At 40.2% G+C, this 25666-nt stretch overlaps 1 protein-coding gene across 3 annotated transcripts in view; it reads right to left on the bottom strand.

Moving 5' to 3' along the window:
- LOC119233700 (ubiquinol-cytochrome-c reductase complex assembly factor 1) overlaps positions 1 to 25666 on the bottom strand; it is a 114549-nt gene that overhangs the window by 37725 nt on the left and 51158 nt on the right. For all 3 annotated transcript variants that reach the window (XM_037496268.2, XM_037496277.2, XM_037496283.2), the window contains one exon: positions 18982 to 19090. In XM_037496268.2, the coding sequence (XP_037352165.1) occupies positions 18982 to 19090 (109 nt within the window). The remainder of the gene's footprint in view (positions 1 to 18981; positions 19091 to 25666) is intronic.

Below are 25666 nucleotides of genomic sequence, written 5' to 3'. Positions count from 1 at the left end.
GTCTGGCAATCCGCTCTTTATTCTTATAAATTCTACCCTGGGGCCTCCCTGGTGGCGCAGTGGTTGAGCGCTGGGTTGCGAAGCTGCCTGCGGCCTCTGCGGCGCCGGTTCGATCCCCGGCTGCTCCCCGGCCACCGGAGGAGGGTCCCACATGGCGCGCAGACCTCTCCTGCCGCCCGCTGCTCCCCTCAGCAGTGTACTTCGGTCCTTCTGCCTGCTCTGCTCTCCGCTCTGGCTCTGGTGAATTCTCTCACCCTCCCGCGCTTCTGACTGTACCCAGTGCTTGTATAAATAAATAAATAAATAATAAAATAAATCTTTAAAAAAAAAAAAAAATTCTACCCTGGATTGGAAATTTTTTATCTCATAGATTCTTTTCCCCACATCAGAAAGGCCCTTAGTTAATGTCATCTAGGCCCTTCATCTGAGTCTGCTGGTTAATGATGAAACCAAGTATAATTCCCTGCTTTTCTGGCTCTAGGACTAGCCTCTCCTTTCTCTAAAGGGGATCTTCTTTGGCAGGTGACAAAGAGTGGACCTAAACCATAGCAGATGATAAACACCTTCTGTTTTTGAAAGAGAAGAGGTAAAGCCATGAACTACTGTACCGCAATACCAAAGACAATAGAATTCATCTGCTAGCAAAAGAATGTTAGCAAAGAGCATGGGACAGGGATAAAAAGGCATAAAGTGGGGGCCTTCCTGGTGGTACAGGGATTAAAGTCTCAGCACTAGCAAGCTATCACCAACCACTGCCACATGAGTCCAATCCCTGGCCGGGGAGCTAACCCACACGGCACAGCAGACCTCTCATGTCTCATTCACTGCTCCCTTCAGCAGTATATTTCAGTCGATCCACCTGTCCTGCTCCCCACTCTGTCTCTGATGAATCCTCTCAGCCGTTGCACCTCTGGCTTACACCCCAGATCTTGTACGCATAAATAAATCTTTTTGAAAAAAGGTATACAGTGGGGGACACTTAGATGGCCACTCAGTGCTTAAAGGGAATCATCTCCTACTTCCCTCATAACCACACATGAACCACAAACCTGATTCTTAACCCCAGCAGCTGAACTGCCCAAGGCCCAGAAAAGGGTAACACATACAGTTTATATACCTTTTATTATTCTGATAGAAATTTCTCTCCTGGGAGCATAAAGGGGTCAAAAGTCCAAAACCAAAAAAATATACCTTTATAAGTCAGAGCAAAGAAGCATTACAGCAGACAGTTATTAAAAACAAAACAAAAACCTTGGTGAACAGAGTAGAATAGGAGGTGTTAGAAAACTCACTCCAAGTTAATTTATTCACTGGGAACCACAAAGGGCTTTCCCAAGTACAGCAAAAACACCATTAATTTCCCCAGTACCCTCCTTTCAAAGGGCTCCAAAACACTTCACACATACGATTTAAATTGTCCTCAAAGGCTACAACATAAGGGGTTACTATTTCCCCAGGTTCCGACAGAGAAACTAAAACACTCATGGCTGCCCTGCTCTGCCCAATTCTTCCCAACAAACTCAGCCAATACCAACTGCTGTGTACATGACCCATACCAGACAGAACAGGAGGTAAAAGATGAAAGATACCATCTTCATCCTACAGAAAGTCAGAATCCAGTACAGCATGGCAGATGTTTACATAAATCCTTTTGAAATAAGGCAACCTAAGCACGGTGCTAAAGAAAAGGTTCACATACAGTGCCCATTTTATCAAGAGCCTAAAATGTGCCAAATACTGTGCTAAGTCTTTATCTACATCATATTGTTTAAGTCACACACTCTGTGTGGATTATCTTATAAAGGATGGAATGAAGACTGTAAGTGGTCAAGAGACTTGCCAGGGTCTCAAGGACATACTACAGCAGGGTAGTGGTTAGAACCCAGGTCTGTCTGGCTGCAAAGTCCATCTGATAGGAGGTAACTGCTTGGAAAAATGGGTACTGATGTTTGGACATTTTAGCACAGTGTCCACACCTTAGAAATAGACATCCGAATATAGACCCACACTAGATTTGTGGGAATGAAGTGTTTCCCTGGTCCAAATTTGTACATACATGTATAAATTGAGATTCATCATCATAGGGACTGCTCCTATGGATCAAGAAGCCAAAGGCAAGTGTAGCAGAGTTCTCTCTGGAAAATGAAGGGTTGAAAAGTTCTAATAGAGGTAATAGAGGGTTGAAAAGTCCAAAGCATTTCTTGTTCTGTTGGTAGACACTGAAAATGGATCATGGCCAGAGGGTGCAGGATTCCCTGGCTGGTTTTAACAGGTCTCCAGCTTGTGGGAGTTATGTATAGTGGTCATGATATACATGCCATCAGAGTAACCTATTCTCAGAGCTGGAATGGGACCCCTGCAAAGGAAGGATCCCCTGCTGGAAATCCCTGGAGAAGGGCCTGGCTTGGGGACAGCTCTGCAGAGTTTGGGGCAGGGTGATGAAGAGGGGTTTGAGGGAGGCAGGTAGTGGTAAGTTGTCTCTTTTGCCAAGAGTCCATATTTGAGGCCAAGGAAGAAAGTGCCAAACTTGGAGGAAAACAGTTCATGGGGCAGCAGGCCACAGTCCCCAGAACAGACAGGTTACAGCAAACGTGGTCAGTCTTGGGGAATCCCTGGGTCTTAGTAAGGGTCAGATAAATAAACAGCTCTATTTTAAACCCACAGGATATGAGGTAAATGGGTGAAGAAGAAGGCCCCCTATACTCTAGGAATAAAGTTGAGCCTCGAATTAAGGAAACCCAGTCACCAGTCCAACATTCTTCCCATTTAACTCATGGTATCCTTCTGCAATTGTTTTCAAATCTTAATTTCAATCTAACAAGAGTCAAGTACTTCTACATATTATGATCTCGATTAACACAAGTGACTACGTTCTTATCAATGGGTAGGTTAGTTTATTATTTTGCTCTATCTACTTCCTCAAAAAGGTACATGTTGGGCCTCCCTGGTGGCGCAGCGGTTGAGCGCTAGGTTGCAAAGCTGCCCACAGCCTCTGCAGCACCAGTTCGACCCCCGGCTGCACCCCAGCCACTGGAGGAGGGTCCCACATGGCACGCAGGCCTCTCCTGCCGCCCGCTGCTCCCCTCAGTGGTGTACTTCGGTCCTTCTACCTGCTCTGCTCCCTGCTCTGGTTCTGGTGAATTCTCTCACCCTTCCACGCTTCTGACTGTACCCAGTGCTTGTATGTATGAATGTATAAATAAATAAATAAATAAATCTTAAAAAAAAAAAAAAGGTACATGTTGACTTACAACAAAAAGCATGCAATATTGGCAAGGAGAGCACAAGTTTTAAAGCCACTCAGATCTGCACTTGTGACTCTCTATGGTGGCCACAGCCAAATTCTTTAACTTTCTGCCCCTCAGTGATCCTCAGCTACAAAATGAAGACACACTCATCTCAATCAGAGGAAAATTTATAAGGATTAAATGAGATGATGCCTTTAAAATGCCTAGCACAGAGTTTGGCCTATAGTATGCATCTCAACCAAAATAAAATAAAAAGAAACAAGTAATAAAAAAAAGAGTCAAAGAAAGGGACTAATTTAACAGCCATGGCAACAGGGAAAATAGGATTGTTACACCATTCTCATTGTTAAATAAAGGAAAGCATATAAATTCATCAGAATAGAGAACACTGTTAATTTTAAATGCAGACAGGCGCATGTACACGCAAGTGAAGGTGTACGTGCATATGTAAACACACCCACGTACAACTTATGCCATTTTTCTCTCCAACAGGAACAGGGCAAATAACTCTCGAGAGCCCCGCTGCCCCTCTGACACCACACTGCTGCTGCACGCAGTGAAGTACTTCAACAGTTAAAACATTTTTGTGCCAATATTTTAAGAGTGCAGAAGGTTCCAAATTACATGTAAAATAAACAATGCCAGACTGTGAAAACTCTTGGCTGCAACATTCTCTGATGTTAACAAGAGTTTCTTTATTACTGTAACCTTTCAGAAGTGAATAAAAATTATTTCTCTGCCCTAGTTTTGCCCTCCAGTAAAAGGGAAGAGAACAGTGACCAAGGAAAGAGCTGTACAATGACCTCTCATGAAGACTGGGAGTCTAGGAAGGGAGCAGTTTAAAGCACAAAGCCTTCCATGTATGTTTCTAGTCAAAGGTTAGAAATTTAGTTTGTGCTACACTGATCATATTGTAAAATTTTACATTCTTAATCATTTCATGTAACTGAAACCTTTGGGGGCATGACAGAACATCTGTAAGAGCCCAAATAAAGCTGGTGCCATGGCAAAAACCCAAATCTTGACCAAGGTTTTTTAGCCATTCAGTGAAACTCTTTACTCAGAAACCAAGTCTGAAGTGTCTTTTAAAAACAGGGAAGAGCTACAAGTGGTCAAAATTTGTTACTTGACAAAATTGTTACTTTGGAGATGTTTGAGTAGATGAGTCTGTGAATGCTGGACATACAGAAGATCTCAAAATGGAGTTGGTCTGAATAGTCTGCTTTCATAATTGCAGGAAAAGGAAAAAATTCACCAAATAAAGGTGAGCATGTCCTGTCCTTTCACACCGCTCTGCCTTTACCCACTTTTTTGAAAAGATACAACCCAAATGTTATCTGTCATTTGGATTTTCCTTGGGGCCTTCTCAGCAATTTTTAAATATCACACTCTCTTAGTAGTGTAATCACCTACTTCTACATTTGTCTTCTACTAGACTGGGAAATCATCTTTGTATGTCCAATGCCTAGCAGAGAACCCGGAAGCTAGCAGGACACAATAAAACAGATGGATAGATGGGTAAAGCCTTGTTTGTGTCTGGGAACAGAAATCAGACAGAGAATGATGAACTGCTAAAACAACAAAGCACAAGTCCTGGGATTTAATACAAGGTAGCTTTTCAGACTTTCAGAGTTGTAGAATGTTAAGTCTGGAAGAGAATTTAGAAATCATCCAGCTCTCCTCCCCAGAGAGGTGAGGTGATTTCACTTACTCAAGTTCACCCAGAGAGTTGCCTGGTTGGTTAAAACTCCTTCCACTGTTCCAAACCATCTCTTCTCTTTACAGTGAAAAATTATGAGTGTGAACATTTATTTGGCAGCAAGATGAAAAATATGAGTAAGATTACATATTGTGAGAATGTTGTTTCATTATAAATAAATGAACAGTGGTAGTGATTCCCATCATATTAGAAATTCAAATAACTTAATATAAGATACAATATCTGAGTTGCTTGAAAAGGTAAACATAGAATCACTGCATGACGTGGCAATTCTACTCGCAGGTATATTCCCTAGAGATATGTAAATTTATGTTCAGACAAAACCCTGTACATGAATGGTTTTTTGTTTTTTCACCACAGTACATGAATGTTTAAAGCAACATTATTCATAAAAGCCAAAAAAGGAAAACAACTCAAACGTCCATCACCTGATGAATGGATAATAATGTACAATAAATCCATACAAAAGACTATCCATAAAAAATAACAAACACTAAAGCATGCTACATATAACATGGATGAACTATGAAAACATGCTAACTGAAAAGAACCAGACATAAAAGGTCACCCATTGTTATCTGAAATGCTCAAAATAGGTAAATCTACAGAAAGTAGAGTAGTAGTTGCCAAGGGCTGAGTATAGGGAGGAATGCAGAGTTACTACTAATGAGCACAGGTAATTTTTTTTGAGCTGATGGAAATGTTCTGGAATTAGACAGTGGTAATGGCTGGATAATACTCTGAATTGACTAAAAGACACATGAAATATGGTGAATTTTATGGTATGTGAATTATATCTCCATTTTTTTAATAATTAAAAAAAGGATACAATCTCTGCCCTTTTGGGGTTAACAATTTAACTGGAGGAGTTAGGGTCAACATACAGAGATGTTCAAAGAATCATAGATTCATTGTTATAAGACAAGTAGTATCATGCAAGTTAGAAGGAAATGACACATTCGTTAAAATTCTCAACCCTGGGCCACCCCTGGTGGCGCAGCAGTTGAGCGCTGGGCTGCAAGGCTGCCCGCAACCTCTGAAGTGCCGGTTCAATCCCTGGCCACAGGTGAGGGTCCCATGTGGCACGACAGACCTCTCCTGCCACGCTCGCTGCTCCCCTCAGTAGTGTATTTCGTCATTCTGCCTGTTCTGTTCCCCCCTCTGGCTCTGGTGAATTCTCTCACCCTCCCGCGCTTCTGACTGTACCCAGTGCTTGTATAAATAAATAAATAAATCTTTAAAAAAAAATTCTCAACCCTAATATTAGAGACAGAGCAATGATTAAGAGAAAAGGCTCTAAGTGTCTGGCAGATTTCAGTTCCAGTCCAGGCCCCCATATTTACTATGTAAGTCTGGTAAAGTTACCTCACAGGTAGCCTGAATAATGGTCTCCCAAAGATATCTATATCCAAATTTCTTGAACCTGTAAATGTTTCCCTATATGTCAAAAAGTTTCTACAGTTATGACTAGATTCTTAAATCTTCAGATGGAAGATTATCCTGGATTTTCCAGTGGATCCTAAATGTATCCTTAGAGAGAGGCAAAGGGCACTTAGACCCAGACAGAAGTAGAGAGGTAACATCACCAGAAGGGCAGAGGTTGGCGTGATATAGCCATAAACCAAGGAATGCCGGCAGCCACCAGAAGTTTGAAGGGATAAGGAACAGATTTTCCATAAGGGTCCACAGAAGGTCTTATTAACACCTTGATTTTGGGCCAGTGAAAATGACCTCTGGTACCTTGAAGTATGAGAGAATAAATTTCTGTTGTTTTAAGCCACCAAGCATATAGTAAATTTTTACAGCACCTATATGAAATTAATATACTAACATCACTGAATCTTTAAGTTTCTTCATCTATACAAAAAGATAGAAATACTACTTATCTCACAGATAAGAATGTTTTAAGGTGTAAAATTCAAATGTGGCTTATAAAGCACACAGCAATGAGAAAGTGATTACTAAATGTGAACTATTGCTATTGGTTTACTGCTTCTGTATTATGCTGAAATCTTCAACTTTCATATGTCAGTAACCCATGCCCAACCCAGTCCCTGCTCTGAGCAGGGAGACCAATAAAAGCTGAAACCAGTAGACGTTAGTTATGCTCTTCAGTTGGTTTCTAATTTAAACTTACTCAGCTCTCCCAGAGTCAGTTTCTCCATCAGTTAAATGGCAGATCAAACTAGAGCAGCAGCTCTCAAACTGGCAGGTTTGTTAAAACAGATTGGTGGGCCCCACCCTCCAGAGTTTCTGATTCAGCAGACCCAAGATGGGGCCCTAAACCTGCATTTTAAACAAGTTTTCAAGTGATGTTAAGGCTACTGGTCTGGGGATGACATTTTGAGAATCTCAGGACTAGATTATTTCAAGATTCCTTTCTAGTTTTTTTTTTTTTTCCTTTCTAGTTTTAATAGTCTAAGGAACACCTAGTAGATGTAGCACTTAAGCAATAAACACTGCTGTACCAGGCTGTAGCAAGTTCTTTTCCTAAGCAGAGAGTGGGAGGTGGGAAGGTGAGTATGAGGTACATGGTAAAGGCTAGTTTTAACGTTTGAACTAAGCAGATGAAAAATTCTTAAGCAATGGTGGGACCAGGAAAGGCTATCCCCTCACCCCCTTTATCCAACGTGCTGGCCCCATTTTAATTTATCTTAATCCCACCTTTCAGCCTTTTCACCAGACCCCACCCCTCATGCCCTCCTCTAGAAACACATCTAGGTGTCTCCTAAATTCATTTATTGGCTTTGCCATGCACAGCATAATACCGCCTTTGTTAGTCTCCTCAACCAGCCTCTCCAAGCTCAGTGTTCAGTCTCGGTTTTCCTCTACTCTTAAAAAAACACACCCAAGGAATCTCTGAAAAATCACTGTAAAATTAACTAAGGCAAATTCAGATGATGTGGAGACATTCATATTCTAAATGCTGGAAAAAGAAACAAATTCAGCACATTGTTAGCATTCTCAATCTGCTTTTTTACCCCTTAATCTCTATTGCTCCTGTTGAGTAGGAAACCTCTGCCGTATTGGATTAGAAATTCTGAATAAGAGGGGCATCAGGCTTGGGACTGCACTGAAGAAAGGGAATGCCTCAGATTCAAGAAAAGCTGTTCTCTGGCTTTTGGAAGTCCTTGGTAATAAGACTGGGAAGAAACCTACCATAAAGTAGATTTGGGGACGACAACCCAGTAGACACTGGACAGGGACTATGCATGCCATAATTTTGATTCTCTATTTTCTAAAGGAGGGAACGCTGCTATTTTCTAGCAACAAAACCTTGGACAGGGCCTCCCTGGTGGCGCAGCGGTTGAGCTCTGGGTTGCGAAGCTGCCCGTGGCCTCTGCGGCGCCGGTTCGATCCTCGGCTGCTCCCCGGTTCCCAGAGGAGGGTCCCACATGGCGCGCAGACCTCTCCTGCCGCCCGCTGCTCCCCTCAGCAGTGTACTTCGGTCCTTCTGCCTGCTCTGCTCCCCGCTCTGGCTCTGGTGAATTCTCTCACCCTCCCGCGCTTCTGACTGTACCCAGTGCATGTACAAACAAACAAACAAGTAAATAAACAAATAAATAAAACATGCCTCTATTAAAAAAAAAAAAACAAAAAACAAAACCTTGGACAAAGCAATTAACCTCTCTGGGACTCCCTCCTCACCACAGAAATGAGAGAGCAGAACCAGTTCTATGATATTTAACTTAAGATGTGCATCAGAAATCTGAGATTTTTCAAAATATTGATATACACACCTGATCCCCTTCAGGTTGAGAACCACTGAATGGGAGAATCTCTGAGACACTCAGTTCAACACACAAGGTTTACTAATCCTATAAAGTAGTTTAAAAGTATAAATGAGGGGGCCTCCTTGGTGGTGCAAGAGGTTAAGTCTCAGCACTATGAAGCTATCCATAGCCACTGCAGTACAAGTTCTGCTTTCCCTGCTCTCCCTGCTCCCAGCCAGGGAGCTAACCCACATGGCCCAGCAGACTTCTCCTGTTTCGCCTGCCGCTCCCCTCAGCAGTGTATTTCAGTCAATCCACCTGTTCTATTACCTACTCTGCACACCTGCACATCTACCTGCACACCTCTGGCCTGTACCCCAGCTCTGGTATGCATAAATAAATAAATCTTAAAAAAAAAAAGTATAGGGCCTCCCCGGTGGCGCAGCGGTTGAGCGCTGGGTTGCGAAGCTGCCGGCGACCTCTGCGGCGCCGGTTCGATCCCCAGCTGCTCTCCGGCCACCAGAGGAGGGTCCCACATGGCGCGCAGACCTCTCCTGCCGCCCGCTGCTCCCCTCAGCAGTGTACTTTGGTCCTTCTGCCTGCTCTGCTCCCCGCTCTGGCTCTGGTGAATTCTCTCACCCTCCCGCGCTTCTGACTGTGCCCAGTGCATGTATAGACAAAACAAACAAACAAATAAATAAATAAATAAAAACATGCCTCTATAAATAAAAAAAAAAAAAAAAGTATAAATGAGAAAGCCAAGGAATCCATGAGGCAGGGCAGGAAGAGAAAATGAACTTATGGGGGAAGGGGTATCAAAGAAACTGAATCCAGGTGTAATAAGAGATCATTCACTAAGTGAATATTTGGGAAATAGTGTTGGCCAGATACTAATAACAGAAGCAAGTACATATGTTCACCCAGTAAGTACCTGAGTACATCAGGCACTTTATGTAGGATAACCAGGATCCTAGGATCCTAATCCCATTTAATGGGCATGATATGCATAAACCCATAATTACAGTAGTGCATTGTAAATGCTGCAGAAAAGGGAGTGGCCAAATATACTGACATTATTGTGGGTGTGTGAGGGAATGCTGGGAAAAGCTTCTTGGAGGAAATACTATCCAGCTTATAGTGCCATGAGCAAAGGAGACCGCGTTAAGAGTCTTCAGACAGAAGGGAGAAGAAGATAAACAAAAGCTCAGAAGCATAAAAGAGCATGGTATACTGGGTTTCCCTGATGGCCTAGGAATTAAGTCTCAGCACTATCACCTCTACAGGCTGAGTTCGATCCCCGACCAGGGAGCTAACCCACATATGGCATAGCAGATCTCTCCTGTCTTGCCCACTACTCCCCTCAGCAATGTATTTCAGTAGGTCTGCCTGTTCTGCTCCCCACTCTGTCTCTGGTGATCCTCTCACCCCCACATCTCTGGCCTATACTCCAGTTCTTCTATGCAAAAATTTTAAAAAAGAAAAAAAAATTCTACACATTAAACATATGTAGTATATTTAAAAATAAAAAGAGCATGGCATACTATAACACCAGTGAAAATCTGACACCAGTGTCTGTATTGTGTGCATGAATAAATGTATGTTGTGTGTGTTGTCAGAAATTAATTAGAAATATAGTCTGGAGGCAGAATGTCAATACATCTACCCCACCCCCCAATTTCTATGTAACTATGAAGGGTTCTAAATGTCATTGCTAAGAAGACTGACTTTTGTTCTACATGTGATGAGAGTCCTCACAGATTTCTAGACAGAGAAGGAACATGATCAGATGTGGGATCTAAAAGGAAATCTCTTGTACTTATGGTGAGAGGGCTCAGGGAATGGCAGGCAAGTCCAGGGACTGGTTAGAGGCTATGTGCAATCAGGAGAGATGAGGATCAACAAGAAACAATGGAACAGAGAAGACTCTAAAACCCAAGTGTATTTTGGATCAAAAATTGGCAGGCTGGGCCTCCACGGGTGGCGCAGCGGTTGAGCACTGGGCTGCGAAGCTGCCTGCAGCCTTTGCAGCGCCCGGTTCGATCCCCGGCCACCGGCAAGGGTCCCACATGGTGCGACAGACCTCTCCTGTCTCACCCACTGCTCCCTCAGCAGTGTATTTCATCAGTCTGCCTGTTCTGTTCCCCACTCTGGCTCTGGTGAATTCTCTCACCCTCCCGCGCTTCTGACTGTACCCAGTGCTTGTATAAATATATAAATAAATCTTTAAAAAAAAAAATTGGCAGGCTAACTGGATGCAGAGGATGAGCCAGTTAGGATGACTCTAAGAATATTAATTTAATGGATTGAATTGATGGTGATGACATTAGAAGCAAAACACAGGAAGAACCGGTTGATGGAGCTATTTACTCCCTATCTCTTGAGTGAGATTTAAGGAGAAGTATTAGTGAAAAAAGACACTGAAAGACAAGTGTGAAAAGCAGCGTTACTTGTGTTTAATGCACACTGTTCTAGGCAGTATTATGACTATGGCACAAAAGACATCAAAGGGAACAGGGCAACCAGAGAGATTGGAGGCAAAAGGAATATTATGAGTTGGAGAGGTCAACAGCTCTGCATGAGAAGCTGAATTGGGAGTACTTAGCAGGAAGAGTATTTGAGGAGAGGTATACCAGAAAGACGACAGTGTCAGTTACTGAGGCAGCCAGTGCTCTGAGAAATGGAATTGGATGACTACTTTTCAGGTACAGAAATTCCAAGAAGTAAACTGAAAATAACAAGAGAATCAAATTCACTCACTTATTTGCTCACTTAATCAAAAAAATTACTGAATGCCTATTATATAAAAAGGCTTATTTTAGAGAACATAGGATTATAAATATTAGACCTCTGGATCTCATACACAACCTATTATTGAAACTCACAATCGATAACTGAAGGTTAAAAATGGCCACTAAAGAGAACAATGATCATGTGCAAATGTAGCAGTTTCATGTTTTATTTAATTTCAAATAAAGATTTATAGCTTCTCTTTTAGGGACACTACTTGAAATATTCTGAGTCTAATATGGTACTCAGAATGACAGATGAACTGAGCCATGAGATTGGCATTCTAATTGCAGGCACCCAGGCATCCCATCACTTGGTAAGCTGCCTAAAGTACATATTCAATGTACTTTTGCTACCTCTTAAGGCCTGAGTGTATGAAACTTGTGGAGAAAGGAATGTATCTGCTAGAGGTACATCTTCAGTTGGACAATTAAATTCATGAGCCAATCTCCAAAATGGAATTGCTCTGCCTTCTAAGAATTTAGTTTTCTCTTTTCCAATAACCAAGTATCCACTCCGACAGCTTAGGATATTTAAAAAAAATTTTCAGAAGAAAGACTGGTATCAAATACCAAGCAGGCATTCTCATTTTAAAGGCCTCAAATCCAAGGATTTGCTCTGTGTAAGATTTGACCATTCATATCATTGGACACAAAAACTATACCCTTAAAGAAAGTAGTCCTTGTCTTTGAAAACTGTCATTTTGTGGGGTGAAAGTGGGGGAGGGAAAGGGCCTAATGGAATGTGGTGGAGGATTGTGGGGCACTGGTGGTGGGCAGGGTATAAAAATACACATTTGTAGAGGTTTGACCTATAACCCCCAGAGCATACAAAGATGTAAACCTACTTTCTGCAATAAACATCATTTGGAAAGAAAAAAAAACTTAAGAAAATTAAAAACCAAAAGCTATCATTTTGGCAGCAAGTTTTAATTCTCACCTAGAAATGCAAAATATTTACCTGATGGTAAAAGGAGTTAGAATGAAGATTTGGGAGTGGGGATGAGGGTGGAGGTAAGAGTAGGTTGCAGAGGTCTGGAAAGAAATTTCCAGAAAAACTAAAGTACATATAATTCTTATTTTTCACCCCCCTTATAGATTTAAAGCTGTTGTTAGTTTAGAAATATAAAATACCTTATCCATAATTTTGATAGGTAAACATGGAAAAAGAAAAACTGAGAGTGGAGGAAATAATTTCTCATTTCTTTTTATTCCAAAATTTAAGACTAATAGAGAAAACAAATAATCCTCAAAATAAAGAAGGCTCATTTCCCACCCCATCTTTTCTAATTATCTTATTTTAGGTTTCCAGAACTGTCTTCTCTCATTCTTCACTTATTTACTGGACACCTATTCAGCCTAGGTGCCATGATAGGTACTTTGGAGACCACAAAGAGGGATGTAGATGGTCCTATCCTTTGCCCCCCACCTACCCCCAATTTATCTAGAAGACAGTCAACATAAAGGAATGACAATGATACAAAACAGAAAGAAGGGTATATATAAGCCAGAAGGGTACATATAAATTATGATACTTCCAGTTAGGGTAAACTCCAGTTTGAAGTAGAGGGATGTGAAGAAATTGGGGTGTGGGTGTTAGGACAGTCTAGGTGTATGTACAACATGAAGAAAGACACAAGACAGAAAGAGCAAGACATTCAGCTTAGCTGGAGCAAAGAGTGTGTAAAACAAGAATGGAATGTGATATTCACTGAGTGCTTACTCTATGTCAGGCACATGTGCTAGGTTTCACATATTCAAGGTTTAAGAAGAGGTAGGGGAAATGAGTTCAGAAAGGCAGCCTGAGTGTCATCATAGAGGACCTTGCAAAGCAAAATGCTGGTCTGAAAAGCAAAGTAGAATTTCACAAAGGAATCCCGTTTAACTCACAGTTCCTCCATCCTCTGCATATCCCTTCGAGAGACTCTGCTACAGAGAGAACGGGAGACCATGAGGTGACAGGAGGTTCATTCTTATTTTGAAATGGTGCTGGCAAGAAATCATCTGAAGTCCTGCCAGGGACCACTGATAAGGATAAACTTAAAGTTTCTTAACTATAGCCCACCTCCACTCATTCCTACCTAGTCTCCACGGATTCAAAAGCTTAAATCTGCTCACTGTAAGCCACAAGGTGGAGATGTCTGGCAGGGCAGAACTGAGAGGAAGTCATTTAGCCAGCCTAAGGTTACCATTAACACTTTGAGCCACTGCCTTGAGCTAATTTTTATGTTTGTTTTTTAAGTTTGGTTGAAATGTCACAAATGGAAAAATTAAGTAAAGCGCCCGGTTAGCCACAAGACTGGACACACCTGGCTGCAAACCCAGCAAAAGAAACTTACTTCATTAGTAGGAGAGGCAGAGAGTAAAATTTACATCTGAAATATGCCTGCACCAGGAGAAAGTGCTGAGGCCAAAGGCGCTGTCTGTTTTTACAGCTGTGTCAAGTCTTAGTTCTCTGCTCTTACCAACACTCAAGAGTGAGGCAAGGGCCCAAGGAAAAATGGTCTCCAACCTCTTCAGCTGCAACTCAGCTCACAAAGGTTTTTAAGAACCAGTTAATGAAATAAAACAAGACCAGATGAGGTGATATAATGAACTTTATTTCCACAGCTAATTTATGTTTAAATCCCAAATAATTTTTTTTAAAAACTCAGAACACTAAATTATTGATGTGATTTTGGTAACCTCAAATTTAACACTTGCTTTTTATATGTTTCGCTGATGATATATGAGTCTGCCTTATTTTTCACAATAATTGGTCTCCTAAAAGACTGATAAAAACCAAATTTCTGTAAAATGAAAATCCCCCCACCAAATGAAACCGTAATTCTAATTTCAAAGGTTTTCTTGATTCAAATTTCTGATGGATCATGACATCACAAGTGGTTCTCTTAGTTCTTGATCTTCCCCACACCAATCCCCTCAAGTAAATTAATGGACTATAAGAATTTTTTGGCATGAGAAAAATCACTACTACATTGGTCAGTCTTATAAATTCTACTCTTTATATGAGTTTTCTTAAAGATGTACATCTGGGATGCCAAGTAACACAGACAGATTTGCAAATTACCACCTTCAAATGACATATTTTCAAAGCTTGAAATCTGGAAATCATGCAACCCCCCCTGCTCCCCCACCTGCCACGTGCTTTTATTTTTTTAATGAAGAAACTGAAACACATAGGAGGAAAGACTTGCCAGCCAGGGTGAGAACCAGGTCAGACTGGCACCCTAATGTCACACTTTTCTCACTTGTCTCTAGGGACATGCCACATGTCCCTAATTTTCCTGTTTCTTTTCTTTAAAGTTGCACACACAGAAGACTGAGACCTCCTGTATACACATACACACACACACACACACACACACAATCTCACAGTCACACAACTCATATATAATTTTCTTACCCATATGAAGAGTATCCATACCATGAAATTGGAAAGAGAGGAATCAAGTCATTAATAGAAAAGCAATGTTATAATTCCCCACCTCTCCAAATCTCTATTATTTTTAAATTATCTCCTTCTATTTATAGTCTTTGTAACTAAACAAGAACTTGGCATGTCTCTTCATGAAAGCAAATTTAAGAGTCTGTACCTGGGATGCATTATGGATCACCTAAAATTTTGCTATTCAGAGTATGTGTGGCCCTCTCCTATTCTTCCCCATTGGTGGCATTTTGCATCAGCAGAAAGCTTTTTAGAAATGTAGGTGCTCTGGCCTCACCTCAAACGTACTGATTCAAAATATATATTTTAACAAGATCTCTAAGTGAACTGTAGGCACATTAAAAGTTTGAGAAACAGTGATCTAACATTTCCCTACAGGACAAGTGATATCTAGGACAATCCAGACAGAAAAAATCGATAAAATAGAGAGACAGGTAGACTAATTCCTTCAGAACCCTCTGGTCTCTGGTCTCTGGACCAGAGACTAACAAATCAATTATTTATCTGATAAATAAGTTGATTTAAAGCACAATTCTGAAGACTGAAATTTAATTTATTCATTTATTCCACAAGTTATTTGTCCAGTGTTTATTGTATAAGTCAAAAAGTTGTGGATAAGAATCTTCCTGGCTTTATAAAATATACAGTGAAGTGGAAGGGACATTATAAAGTATAAGAGAGGTTCGAAGTGTTGAATACTGTAATGGAGATATACATGGAGGTCCAAAAGGAACTTCATTTGGGCAATTAAAAGGGTCCTGTGACCCAGGAGTCAGCAACCTGTGGCTCACTAAGCTATTCAGTTTGGGGATGGCTGTGGCTCTAATGGTCCAAATCCAGCAGAGTTTAGTCAACAGGGATAAGAAAAACCAGCTAACTCACCAAAGAGGTACTGAACATGATAGTAAGCCAGGGCTTTGACTGTCCAAGGGGTACCACTAAGTCATCATTAAATGGGATGATTTGAGATTGCTAGCACCACCTTATTTATGTCCACTGTGTGCTGCCACAGGGTTGGAGAGTAAGTACTTGAGGGCATGTGGAACACAATACTGGATGAATAGCTTAAAGTTGTTGATCCCACTATGGGCAACTAAGAGAGCAGAAAGACATGACAGTGGAACAAAAAGGAACCAAAGAGCACAATGACAAATACTATTCTTTAAAAATGATGTTAATTCTGTTGGAAGCAGTTAAAATTTTGATATATGTCATCATCATCATCATCTTAGCAGGAACAGAAATACCAAGCCAGTGGTGCCAGGGCAAGAAAGGCATGTAAATGTTAACAAAGATACCTAAAGGTGAACACACGTCCACTGTGCTTCCGTTCTCCCAAAAGCATGAGAATTTGAAAATACCGTCAACCCAGATTCTCAGTAGGCAACCAGCATGTCCATGATTTAGTCTCAAAGACTACAGACACATTAGAAAATAACTAAGGCGTGTGAAAATAATTACAATAAGTAAAAGTAAAACATGGGCAAAGATCTTCAGGCAGCATAAAAAGACATGTTAGAAGTCATGTTGTTGAGAGGGAAAAAAAGTGAATTTACGTTAAGGATATCATAAATTAATAAATACACACCAGGGCCTCCATGGTGGTGCAAGGGGTTAAGATGCAACAAATGAAGCTATCCTCAGACTCTACAGCACAAGTTCGATCCCCAGCCAGGGAGTTACCACATGGCACAGCAGATCTCTCCTGACTCGCCCACTGCTCCCCTCAGCAGTGTATTTCAGTCGATTTGCCTGTTCTGTTCCCCACTCTGTCTCTGGTAAATCCTCTCACCACCCACACCTCTGGCCTGTACCCCATTCTTGTATGCATAAATAAATCTTTTTTTTAAATAAATAAATAAATATACAACAAAAAAACAAAAAACAATACTACCTACCTTCTACAGCTAACAGGGTAAGTCTTAAAAGACAAATACACAAGTGGAAAGACAGATTACTTCTTTAAAGGGGGGAATTGGCCACGACGGAGATTTATGATTAAAGGAATTTCAATCTTAGCTAAAATTTTCTTAATTAAAAAAAAAATTGTAAAGTAAAAACATTTAATATATGTTTAAAAAAGCCAAGATATAAAACAGTGTAATATGTATAAACCCATTCGTGTTGTGTTAAAAGAACATACATTTATACATTTGCCATCTCTTTTTTTGCCCCACCCTATACATTCACATTTCTATAAAAATTACTAGAAGGAAACATATCAACATTTTTAGCACATAGTTTATAGCTTCAATTCTATAACTTTACTCAGAAATAAAAAGTAAATACAGGGCCTCCCCGGTGGCGCAGCGGTTGAGCGCTGGGTTGCGAAGCTGCCCGCGGCCTCTGTGGCGCCGGTTCGATCCCCGGCTGCTCTCTGGCCACCGGAGGAGGGTCCCACATGGCGCGCAGACCTCTCCTGCCGCCCGCTGCTCCCCTCAGCAGTGTACTTCAGTCCTTCTGCCTGCTCTGCTCCCCACTCTGGCTCTGGTGAATTCTTTCACCCTCCTGCGCTTCTGACTGTACCCAGTGCATGTATAAACAAAACAAACAAACAAATAAATAAATAAATAAAATGCCTCTATTAAAAAAAAAAAAAATCTTAAAAAAAAAAAAGTAAATACAGAAGCACAAAAATTCACTGGCCCATGTTTCTTTCTCTTTATCTGTTTTTTTTTTTTACCCCACCACCATCACTTATATTCCCTGTCCCTTTCCTTCTCCCCTCCCTTAACTTCAGAGCCCTCAGTGTTTACTGATGGCCTCTGATTTTTTTTTTAAGATTTATTTATTTATTTATACAAGTACTGGGTACAGTTAGAAGCACGGGAGGGTAAGAGAATTCACCAGAGCCAGAGCAGGGAGCAGAACAGGCAGACTGATGAAGTACACTGCTGAGGGAAGCAGCAGGTGCAGCAGGAGGGGTCTGCGGGCCATGTGGGACCCTCACTGGTGGCCGGGGATTGAACCGGCCCTGCAGAGGCTGCAGGCAGCTTCGCAGCCCAGCACTCAACTGCTGCGCCACTGGGGAGGCCCCTCTGATATTTTAAAGTGTTTTACCTGTAAAATTGTCTACTATGTAAATGTCCAGTATTTGTTTTTATCCTTGTGACTTGCTTTACTACACATAAGCCTTGCAAATCCCCCTCTATTTTGAGAAACACATCAATTGTCAACAATGGTTATTTCTGGGGAGTTGAATTGGGGAGAAGACACTTACTTTCTCTCAATAAATGCTTTTGTTTGATTTTTTATAAATGAGTATGACTTTTATAGCATATTTATAAACTTTGTTTACTTCTCTGTCTACATGGGAGAATTTTGCTCTGTAATGAGAAAAACCAAATTAACCCATTTTGTACCCCCTTCTAGTCATTCTCATTTGAACACTCCCAAGCTGGAGAAAAACAAAATGGGAAAAGACAAGGGACTACATTTACTAAAACATGTTCTAGATATATAAAATACATGACATACACAAAGGAAAGAATTATTCATGTAACATATTATATTCTAATGTATTGGTTTCATTTTTCTATTGTCATCAATTTCTATTATATGTATACAATAAATTCCCCTTTCTCAGGTTAACTATTATAGTTCTAGTACATTTTCAGTGGATACCCTGCCAAAGTAGTCTAGGTAGTAAGTGATCAAGGAGCTTGTTTTTCAGATTCTGAGGACAATACAGGGTCTTTTATGCAAAGTAATTTAGAAAAAAGATTGATATATAAACATTGAGTTGGTATAGTGTCCTTAAACTGGATTATTACTGCTTGATTTCCTCCACTTACTAAATCTACTCTTATCACCATGATTTGGGCTTTATAATACCAGCTCCATAAACAGGATGTTCTAACACTAACAAACCATGACAATGTAAAGCAAAGCGTCTGTGGCAAATCAGTTTTCATACAGGCAGAAGTGACTAGCAGAATAACCTCCTTATATTAGGCAGCATTTCACAGAAATCTGAAAGCAAGCCCATTCTAGAACAAATAAAACTTAAGTCAGGAAATCCCTCATTGGCATTTTTAAGGACCAAAATCTGGTAACACTCACTTACCCCCATGACTCTGCCACGTTGCTCAACATCCTCCCACATAAAATGAACTATGATACGACACATGTATTTCCCACTCCGGCCTTCCTGCTTCATTCGGACTAGACACATCCTAGGTGGGAAGAAGACAAAAGAGTCACTGACTGCATTTTTCATATCACATATTTCCACTGAAGGCCGGCTCATCTGATTTTAGCAGAATGCACAGAATTTAAAAAAAAAAAAAAAACACTGAAAGTGGTCTTATTTAAAAACAAAAAAATTTATTGAGGTATAACATAAATACTGTGAGGAACATAGAAAGTATATAATTAATTTTTACCTAATATATACCCCAATGCAAGCACTACCCAGATCAATTTATGAATTACTTAGAACATCACAGAAGGCTTCCTCATATAGAAGGGGCTATATTTAGTTGTTAGAAGATAAGCCAAGTCTGAATCCTTCATATTACCGATAAAGAGAGAGATCCTAAAGAGAACATAATTTACTCAACATCACAGAGTCAAGTCTATAAACATAGGTATTTTGCTGCATTGTCCAATACAGAAGGCACCAGCTACATGCACTTTAAATGCAGCTAGTTCAAACTGAGATGGTCTAATGTTTAGATTTCAAAGATTTACTTCAAGAAAAACAAATATAAGCATCTCAATTTTTCTATACTGCTTACATGTTGAAATATTTCAGATGTGCTAATAAATCCTATTAATAAAATTTTATTTTAGGGCCTCCCCGGTGGCGCAGCGGTTGAGCACTGGGTTGCGAGGCTGCCTGCGGCCTCTGCAGTGCCAGTTCGATCCCCGGCTGCTCCCCGGCCACCGGAGGAGGGCCCCACATGGCGCGCAGACCTCTCCTGCCGCCCGCTGCTCCCCTCAGCAGTGTGCTTCGGTCCTTCTGCCTGCTCTGCTCCCCGCTCTGGCTCTGGTGAATTCTCTCACCCTCCTGCGCTTCTGACTATACCCAGTGCTTGTATAAATAAATAAATAAAAATAAATCTTAAAAAAATAAAAAATAAAAATAAAATTTTATTTTACTTTTAAAAATGGAGCTACTAAAAACTATTTAAATATATGATTTGCATTAATTTCTGTTGAATAGCACCTGTCCAGAACACAGATTACAGAAAGTAGTATGATTTCATCTGCACAATTATCAAAACTGTTTCTCCATTAAATATAAACTCCATTGAAAGCAAAGATCAAGTTGCATTTGTTGTTTGTTTGCTTGCTTGCTTGTTTTTAACCACTGTTATCTCCAGGATTTTGGTGAATATTCAATATATATTTGCTGAATAAATAAATGAATGACATCTCAGAGCCAAGTTAGTGCTCTTTCCCTTATACCACATTGTTTCTAATCAGCCCAAAGGGTTCTCTGCTTAACACCTTACAAAAGAATATAACAACTGTAAGATACAGTATATATACACAATAAAATACTATTCAGTCATAAAAAAAATGAAATCATGTCATCTGCAACAACAGGGATGTAACTTCAGGAGATTGTACTAAGTGAAATAAGTCAGAAGAACAACAAATTCTCTACTTTTTGAGGTCATCTTTTTCATCATTAAATCTTCAGACGCTCCCCATTAGAAAGTTTTTTGCTTTCGATATTCAATGTGAGTAGTTCTTTCTCACTCAGTAAACCACCCATTGGTTCTTATACTAAGTCAAGCAATTAATTCTTATACTAACTCAACATAATCACTTTTCTATGATTTTAAGACAATGCTTTCATTTTTTCTCCAAGTTAAATATCTTCTAATTTTTCACCCTTTCCTCTTGTCTCTTAAAAGATAATGTTCAAAACTACTGATAGTATTCCAAGTAGAGTCTGGTCTGTGCTGAATAGAACAAGAAAGCACTTTGCACAATGAAGATATTGTATTTCCATTCCTCTATCTAATATCATATTAATTTTGGAGGCAACTCGGTCATCCTTCTGAACACATACTGTCAAGTCTGTAAGACTCTCTTACACATAGATATGCATGACTAACTTACCCTGTACCTCTACAGCTGTTCTTTTAGACCCAAATGTGGGACTGTAGATTTATCCCTGTTCAAATTTATTCCCTTAGATTCAGCTTATTTTTTAAAAAAGATTTATTTATTTATGCATACAATAGCTGGGGTACAGGCCAGAGATGCAGGGGGTGAGAGGATTCACCAGAGACAGAGTGGAGAACAGAACAGGCAGACTGAGTGAAATACACTGCTGAGGGGAGCAGCGGGCAAGACAGGAGAGGTCTGCTGCGCCATCATGGCTATTCCCTGGCCGGCCGGGAACTCGTGCTGCAGAAGCTGCGGAAAGCTTCACAGTGTGGTGATTAACCTCTTGCATCACCAGGGAAGCCCTTCAGCTTTTTTTTTTTTTTTTAGGATTTATTTATTCATGCATACAAGAACAGGGGTACATTCCAGATGCATAGGAGGGTGAGAGGATTCACCAGAGACAGAGTGGGGAACAGAACAGGCAGACTGACTGCCGAGGGGAGCAGCGGGTAAGACAGGAGAGGTCTGCCTCACCATGTGGGTATCTCCACGGCCAGCTGGGATCAAACCCGTACTGCAGAGGCTGTGGACAGCTTCATAGCACTGCGCTCAACCGCCTGGGCCACCAGGGAGGCCCAGATTCAGCTTATTGAAATAGTCTGCTGAAGTATTTTTGGTTCATGATTGGGTCATTCAGCATATTTGCCTTCCTGACCAGCTTTTTGTCATCTGCAAATACGATAACTGTTTTCTTTTTTCATTCTTAGTCTTTAACAGAGATGTTGAGGCAGGTCAGGCTGGAATCATTCCATTATACCATGCTACTGCTAGTAGATTTAGTATGCAGGATTTATAGAGTGTAGAAATAGAATTGTCAGTTTAGACCAAATATTCCATAGTTCTAGTAGGAATTGTCTTAAAGGTGAATAGTCCTATTGCAGCTGCTTAATAACTTTAATAACAAATCATAGAAATAAATATACCATGAGTGAAATCATGCAGTATTTGCCTGTTTCTAAAGGATGAATAAATGGTTGATAGGAACTCAGCTATCTGACAGAAGGTGATTCTATGATCTCTTATGTTCTTTCCAATATTGGGATTTGCTGATGCTGTGGTTCTAGATTTGTAACCTCTGAACTTAGTACCTAAGAAATAACACTTGTAACAATAAAAACAGGTCATGGAAAAAAATTTGGCTACCTTATAGGATATAGAGCATATTCCAAACAGAAACAGTCTGGGGAAAGTTCAGCAGTCCTTTTTCATAAGATTTTTCTTAATCAAATCACTCATGTCAGCCTCTCACCTGAAAAGACACTGTGTGTTTTGATGCTTAAGTGTCGTCAGAGGCCAATTCATCAACTGCAATAGTGAGGTAATGGAATTCTTCATTTATTTGAAAATTCTGTAGTTTGTTAATACATCTGCCCTCTGAGGTTTTAAAGGCACAGATTTTCTCAGACCATAAACTTACTAACTGTATCAACATGGGGTGAAGTGTTTTTTGTCTCACAGCACGGTTTATCCTATAACCATTACAGATAACAGTCAGTCAAATGGTTTTCTGATTTGAAAAGATAAAACAAAGATATGTTCAATTAACATTTAATTCACTCAATGAATATACACTGAGTTCCTACTGTGTGAGGTATATGGTTGAGTGCTGTGGGGATTAGATTGACAGCTAAAAAGAGCCCAGCTTCCAAGGAGCAGTTATTCTTATAGGGAAGATAAAATAGGACATACAGAAATAGCTAAAAGATAGGCAAGTGACTCAGGAGAACCACAAAGTGCAATGGAGTTTCAGAAAATTACTTTTGGCTCAGTGGGATCAGAGAAATTTCATGGAAAATGAAACTTGGTACCTGGGGCTTGGAAAGATGAGCTGAAGTTTGGCAGATAGAGACAAAAGACAAAAAGAATTTCCACCAGATGGAACACTATGAGCAATAGCAGGACCACAGAGAAGCTCAGCAATGTAAAGGAATGATAAATACCTAGATTTTGTGGTAGGGTAGGTATAGGAAACAGAAGACCAGAAAGGTCATGAGGACCTATGAAATACCATGCTAAAAAGTCTGAACTTTTTTCAGTAGACAGTGGAGAGCCATGTTTTCTAAAGAGAGTAATAAGATCAGCATCTTTGCACTGAGAGGAGATGAGTCCCTGAGAAGTTAACCCTTTCTTCTCAGATTCAACACTATAATTAAATGATAATATTATCACCAGGGTTGGAAAATGACAAATTTAGTGAACATTTACTTTGTAGAACTATGATATTCAGAATAGTCTGAAATATAAACTAAAGTGTGCACCTGCCTTTTGAGAGATATGCAACCAGAAGAGTTTGTTTTAATCTGCACCTAATTTTATTGATTTTCTAAGCTTAGAAAATAAGGATTTAAACCTACTAAATGAAAGGAGGGCAAATTCTAATTACTCCAAAAACCTTGTACCTTGTTAATTCACAATGAATTGCTGCAAAATGCTTTCATAAAGCTGTATAGTAAATTTCATCACATATATCTAAAGTTATATAATCAAAACAAAGAATCAGCATTTTCATCAACAGGAAGTGTACTGGAAATTCCCAAGAGTTCTACTGGGAAAATAAAATTCTGATCCACAGGGCTATTCAATCACCAGCACCATATTCAACTAACTAAAAATTCAACTAATTTTTGCCATGAGATTGTGAATTGAATTCTTTAGGAATGAATGACAGAAAAGTAGTCATGTTGTAAAGAACCTTTATATTTGCCCTCTATAAAGAAAAAGCAGAGCTTAAGGCTAGGGCCCACATCTTAGACAGTTAGCTGCCTAAAATATCCAGAGCAGAAATTGAAGGTCAACTCTTAGGCCATTTGACTGAGGCCTACACAGTCAATCTACTCCTTTGTTTAATAACTGTTATGACTAGGTAACACATAAATTGTAATAAAAAATGAAGCCTTCTTTCTAATGGTATCCCGCCATCACCCAGTCCTCCTTCTAAGACAATTAGCAGTTTCTTAGGAATCCTTCCACATATAATCTTTTTTAAAAAAGAGGGCCTCCCTGGTAGTGCAGCAGTTGAGCGCTGGGTTGCGAAGCTGCCCACAGCCTCCGTGGCGCCGGTTCGATCCCCGGCTGCTCCCCGGCCACCGGAAGAGGGTCCCGCATGGCCCGCGGACCTCTCCTGCCGCCCGCCGCTCCCCTCAGCAGTCTACTTTGGTCCTTCTGCCTGCTCTGCTCCCCACTCTGGCTCTGGTGAATTCTCTCACCCTCCCACATTTCTGACTGTACCCAGTGCTTATATAAAATAAATAAATAAATCTTTAAAAAAAAAAAAAAGATTTATTTATTTATTTATACAAGAACCAGGATACAGGCCAGATGTGCGGGAGGGTGAGAGGATACACCAGAGACAGAGTGGGGAACAGAACAGGCAGACTGACGAAATACACTGCTGAGGGGAGCAGCAGGAGAGACAGGAGCGGTCTGCTGAGTCATGTGAGACCCTCGCTGGCTGGCAGGTATCAAACCAGCACTGTAGAGGCTGCGGACAGCTTCACAATGCTGCGCTCAACCGCCTGCGCCACCAGGGGAGGCCTCACACATTATCTTTTATATAACAATAACTTCTTTCCCCCACATTTTTCACAATGGTAACATTCTACACAAAGTACTGAGAAAATACTTAACAGACCTGCTACAAAAGGATGGAGGTAAAGAAACCTCTACTTCAACTCATCCACAGCTGATTCATCCACAGGTATCATAACCATCCCAGGGGCATCTGTTTTAGAGGTAATAGAGGTAATAGATTTCCACTGATTTATTTAGCAATTGCCAGAGTAACATCTGATCTAGGCTGAATTCCTCTTATCCAGATTTTTTTTTTCCTATTCTAAAAATGACTAAGAAATAAGAAGAAAACAAAACAGAACACCTTTAATAGCAAAAAAAGGGACAAGTGCTATAATTAACAGCTAACACAAATATGTGCCAGACACTGCATTAAGTAATTTACATGCAGTATTTTATTTAATCCTTACAACCCTATATGGTTAATAGTTTTACTGTCACTATTTCATAACTCAGAAAAACTTAGTTTGTAGAATTACAAACCTAATGTTAAAGCTGAGATCTGAAAACGGACAATCTAATTCCAGGGTCATACTGAGTTTTTCAGCTCCTTTAATGACTAGAACAAACCTCCAGAATCCACTCACTCTATTTGTTATTTAATCCTTACAAGGGCAGTAATTTAAGTCTGAGAACTGGCATTATATTAGAAACAGGATATAAGAAGGGAAAAGACTGGTTAACTCAAGACAAGCAAACCTACAACAACAAAAAATAACTGCTAGTAGCATGGAAGGAAAGGGAAAAATAAAATTTATTTAAAATTGACCCCCAAAATTAGTTTTCTGGAATCTTTGGGTTTCTCTATGTATATTAACATATCTGCAAATAGTTTTCTTCTTTCCCAATTTAGACTCCTTTTATAGCTCTCTCTTACCTAACTGCTCCAGCTGGGAACTTTTTTGTGTATGTAGAAGAACTGGGGTGTAGGCCAGAGGCACGGGGGGGGGTGAAAAGATTCACCAGAGACAGAGTGGGGAGCAGAAAAGGCAGATTTTACTGAAATACAATTTTTTTTTAAAAGATTTATTTATTTATTTATTTATTTTTATGAG

Source organism: Talpa occidentalis, unplaced genomic scaffold, assembly GCF_014898055.3.
Source record: "Talpa occidentalis isolate TD23 unplaced genomic scaffold, MPIMG_talOcc4v2.1 talOcc4.10, whole genome shotgun sequence".
Lineage (NCBI taxonomy): Eukaryota > Metazoa > Chordata > Mammalia > Eulipotyphla > Talpidae > Talpa > Talpa occidentalis.
This window is presented reverse-complemented; position numbering and strand designations above follow the sequence as displayed.